The 4,416-nt window shown below is 61.5% G+C and overlaps 1 protein-coding gene across 1 annotated transcript in view; it reads right to left on the bottom strand.

Moving 5' to 3' along the window:
• Nucleotides 1-4,410, bottom strand: part of Znf385c (zinc finger protein 385C) — a 5,209-nt gene extending 799 nt beyond the window's left edge. The window contains exons 1-7 of the mRNA XM_033763048.1: nt 4,343-4,410; nt 2,740-2,850; nt 2,181-2,349; nt 955-1,236; nt 485-681; nt 253-372; nt 1-73 (exon numbers count right to left, since the gene is read on the bottom strand). The exon at nt 1-73 is cut by the window's left edge and continues 799 nt beyond it. Coding sequence (XP_033618939.1) covers nt 1-73; nt 253-372; nt 485-681; nt 955-1,236; nt 2,181-2,349; nt 2,740-2,850 — 952 coding nt within the window. The 5' untranslated portion in view covers nt 4,343-4,410. The remainder of the gene's footprint in view (nt 74-252; nt 373-484; nt 682-954; nt 1,237-2,180; nt 2,350-2,739; nt 2,851-4,342) is intronic.
• Between the last annotated feature and the right edge of the window lie 6 nt (nt 4,411-4,416).

Consider the following 4,416-nt stretch of genomic DNA (forward strand, 5'->3'; position numbering starts at 1 on the left):
GGGTGGGCAGTGGACTGGGCAGGAGGTGGGCGGCCAGCGTCCTGGTGAGCTGCTTCTGCAGGGCCAGCTTAGACTGCAGGGAGACAGCGGGGTCGGGCACAGCCAGAGCCCAGGGTGCCACCCGAATCCTCCTCCCTGCCCACCTTCAAACGCCACCTGTCTTCCTGCCCCAGGGAGGATGACCGTGGGTGGGGGACCGGCAGGGACGCGGTCAGCTCCCCGGAAATCAGGCCCCGTCTGCACGGTGGATACCTTGAGGACACTCACGGCCAGCGCTGCCTGCTTCTGGAGCTTGCTCTGCCAGCTGGGGGGTTTGGGGGGTTTGGGGGGCTTCCCCGCCAGGCGGTCTTTGTGCCTCCGGCTGCTCAGGTGCTGATGGGCAACGACAGACAGACTTGATGACTCCCGCCCCGCCCCGCCCCGGCCCCGCCCCCTGCTCCGGGTGCCCTCCCTGGGCCCCGGCCCGTCTCCCACCCAGCCCCACCTGCTTGAGCTGAGTCTCCGAGTTGACCTGTAGCTGACACAGCGCACACTGGAAAGGTGGCCTGGGCCCCTGCCGGCCACCCCGGACCTCCGCCACCCTGCCGGCCTTGTGCCCGGCTCCTGCCCGGGACGCTGGGTGGCCCCGGCCCCTGCGAGGAGCCCCCCGCTGACCCTCCACCGTCCACCGGTGCCTGGCCCCTGGAGGGTGGAGAACAGTCGTCAGTACCACAGGGGCCCAGGCCATGGAGACCCCAGCTGAGATAGGCAGCCCCTCCATTTAACCATCAGGGCCACCCTGCCCGGCAGTCCTGCCTTCCCGTGTGACGGAGAAGGAGCTCTCGCTGTGTAGGCCAAACTCGAACTCATGGCCTGCCTCAGCTCCGCGGTGCAGGGACGGGCATGCACCACCCCCTGGCCGTGATGACCTCCCTGCTGCTCATGATGTCTCGTCCCCCAGGTCCAGGCGCTGACCTGTGTTGTGGGCTTGCAGCTGAGAGGCTGAGTTCACAGTCACCCTGCAGGTGGGGCAGTAGAGGCGCCCCTTCTCCCGGCTGCCTTCCCCGCTCCTGCCGCTCCCTGCAGCTGCCGCAGCCGCAGGCTCAGGCCCTGGTGCCTCCCTGGCCGGCGCTGGGGAGCAGGGTGGGCAGGAGGAGGCAGTGTCCATCGAGTCCCTGTGGCCCAGCTCCTGGGATGGGGACTCCAGAGTCAGCGGTGGGTGGTACGGAAGGCCGAGGGGAGGGGATGCAGGTGCTTCTGGGGAGACAGGAGGCACTGATAAGGGAGAACCCGGGCACCTTGAGCCCACTTAGGAGACCCTCACTGCTCCAATATAGGGTGTGTCCATGGATGGAGTACTATGCAGCAGTGAAAAAACTGACAGCCACATGCAACAATCTTAGATATGTAATCAGCTAACCAACGCTGACTAGCGCTCAGGAGAGGTGAGCGATCGATCGCCTGAGACCGAATTCTATGTACCCTGACTCACCAAGGTCAGGAGACAGCAATTTACTCTGAGCAGAACCAGGATCAGAGTTACCCTGGGGTGGGGGCTGATGTAGTGGGTTGAAGTGTCTCCCCTCAAATTCACGTCTCTGTGAGCTCAGAAAGTGACCTTGCTTGGAAATGGAGTCTTTACAGGTATGATTAGGTAAGAAGAGCTGCATGCAGTGGGAGGCTGAGGCAGGAGGAGGGCGAGTTTGAGCCCAGTTGGGGCAGCTGACAGACTTGGTGAGACCCTGTCTCAAAATTTAAAAATTAGTGAAGATGAGGTCACAGGGAGGCCTGGGGAAGTTGCTCAGTGGTGCCACTGCCTGCCTTGCAAGCACAAGTTCCTAAGTTCGATTGTGGGAACCACACACACATACACACACACACACACACACACACACAAAGGTGAGGTCACAGGGTGAGACTCAGACAGTGACTGCTGTCCTTGTGAGATGCCTTGGGACCATGGGGACAGGCGGCACAGGGACAGACTGGACAGACACAGAGATGGCAGCCAAGCAGGCTGAGGCTGCCCGCGACCACGGACGACAGGAGAGGTGGGGACAGCATCCTGCAGGGTGCAGGACTGCAGTCGTTTGTCACAGCCACCCCGGCAAGCTCGTGGCTGTGAGGGGCCCTGGGCCCTGGTCCAAGCCCACCGGACACCCACGTGCACAGGGCTGCCAGACCCAGGAGGAGGGTCACACCTGGAAGCGGCTCTCCGGGGTCACCTCTGACACTGGCAGGGGTCGGGGTTGGGGACACAGCCGTCCCATCCCGGGCCAATGTCTGTGGCCTCTGCTTGCTCTTGGCGGCTTCGATGGCCTTGAGTTTCCGGGCGTGTTTATGGCCTTTGTAGTGAGCTTCGGCCTGGTTCTGCGGACAGGAGGGTGGGGGTCACTGTCCCAGCCAGGGTCCCTGTGTCCCCACCACGAGCTGAAGTTGAGCCCCAGGGACAGGCCCGAGGGACACAGGGCCCGGGCCACACACGAGGCAGAATCTTGTCACTGTCCCTACGGTAGTACGTGTGTGGCCCTGAGGTTTATAGACTGTGTGTGGGAATTTGGGGGGTGGTTTGAGACAGGGTCTTGCTATGTACTCCAGGCTGGCCTTGAACTCATGGTGACCCTCCTGCCTCAGCCTCCCGAGTACGGGGAGTCCAAAGAGAGAGGCTGAGGGGAAGACTGGACACAAGGCCCACAGGCCCCTGGCCACTGTGTCCCTGGTCAGACTGGAAGGAAGAAGCAGCCCCAGGACTCCGCTCACCGCCGAGTTGAACCTCAGGTGACAGATGTTACAGGAAATGAACAGCTTCTTCTTCAGCGGGGCGGGGACCCCAAACGTGTGGCTCACAACAGCCTTCTGCACTGGGTCCATCTGAGGGGAGCAGAGAGTACACGTCCAGGTGGGAAGGGACCAACTGAGGGGACAGACAACTAAACCCACCGGAGATGCACCCCGCCCTGCCACCGGCGGGCTGGCCTGGTCCCTGCATGGAGGCCAGGAGGGACAGCGCCACCTGCACATTCAGGGAGACAGAACAAGGCTCTGGGTTTCTTTGGCATCACCTGCTGCCTTGCTGGCTTCAGCTCTGCGGTTTTTGCCTTTTTATTATTTCCTTTGTGTTTTGTATTTTGGTCTCCATTTGTCGTTCAGGCTGGCCTTGAACTCACTATGTAGCCCTGGCTGGCCTCAAACTCCAGGAGATTCTCCTGCCTCAGCCTCTCAAGTGATGGGATGACAGGAGAGCGCAACCACACCGGGCTAGACGGGTCCCATCTTGTCAGCTCTGCTGGCCTCTCTGCTGGCAGCTAGGGTCCAGGCCTGAGGCTCCCTGGTGCCCTTGCGTCCTTGGAACATTACCTTGATGTCTTCTCTCTTTTCCTTGTTTTACTATTTTTTCGCTCCCTGTCTTCCGGGCCTGGGCTGTCTGGTTTGTCCAGAGGAACTTTCTGGGCCCCCCTCCCGGAAGGGCAGAGGCTCCAGGACGGGATGGAGACAGCAAAAGGGCGTGACGGACAGGGCCTGAGGAAGTGGCCCAGGGCCCTGAGGTGAGGACAGGGCGCATCTGTCCACCCTGGAGGGACCATGCCCTTGGACAGCGCCCATGGACATGACAGCAGGACCGGAGCTAGAGGCCCTCCAGTGTCCCAGACCCTGACACCTCGACCACCCTGGAGGGCGGGGCAGGGGACCTCGCCAGGTGACTGAGCCGGGAGGGCGGAGTTCAGCATGGTCTCCTGCAACCGTCAGATTAAAAAGGCGCGGGTGGCTCCTTCTGCTCACCGGCAACTTGACGTCAGAGGACACCTGCGCATGCGCACACACGCACACGTGCAGTCGGGAACAACACGGCACAAGTTCACACGTTTGTGCACTAGCAGAGCCTGGCAGACACACAACCCAGGCAACACAAACACACACACTCTGAAGTCAGACACACGCCAAACGCACCCAGAAGGCACAGGGACACAGGAAACCCCAGATAAGCTGGGGCACGCTTCTCAACCCAGCACTGGAGAGGCTGAGGCGGGATGGTCACCATGAGTTTGAGGCCAGCCTGGGCTACACAGTGAGTTCGAGGCCACCCTGAACTGCACGTGGAGAATCTCAAAAAAAAAAAGTGTTGATTACAAACAGGCACAAAGACTTGACTACGAGTACTCAGGACACCAACACACAAACTCACACCTACATAGAACACACAAAGACCTGCACAGGGCCTCGGCCACCCAGCAGACCCAACTACAGCAGTGGGGGTGGGGTGGGGGTGGTGACAGCGTCCGTTGCCCAGGAGACGGCGGGGCCCAGGGGGTAAAGGAGGAGGAGGAGCTCCTGCCCCTCCCTGTGCCCGCCCTGCCCACCTTACCGTGCTGAAGTTGGGGAAGAGGCTGAGCGCAGTGGCGCCCTGGAGGTGGAAGGCCAGCAAGTGCTTGAAGTCCA

Source organism: Fukomys damarensis, unplaced genomic scaffold (assembly GCF_012274545.1).
Source record: "Fukomys damarensis isolate Sample0158 unplaced genomic scaffold, DMR_v1.0_HiC HiC_scaffold_13, whole genome shotgun sequence".
Classification (NCBI taxonomy): domain Eukaryota; kingdom Metazoa; phylum Chordata; class Mammalia; order Rodentia; family Bathyergidae; genus Fukomys; species Fukomys damarensis.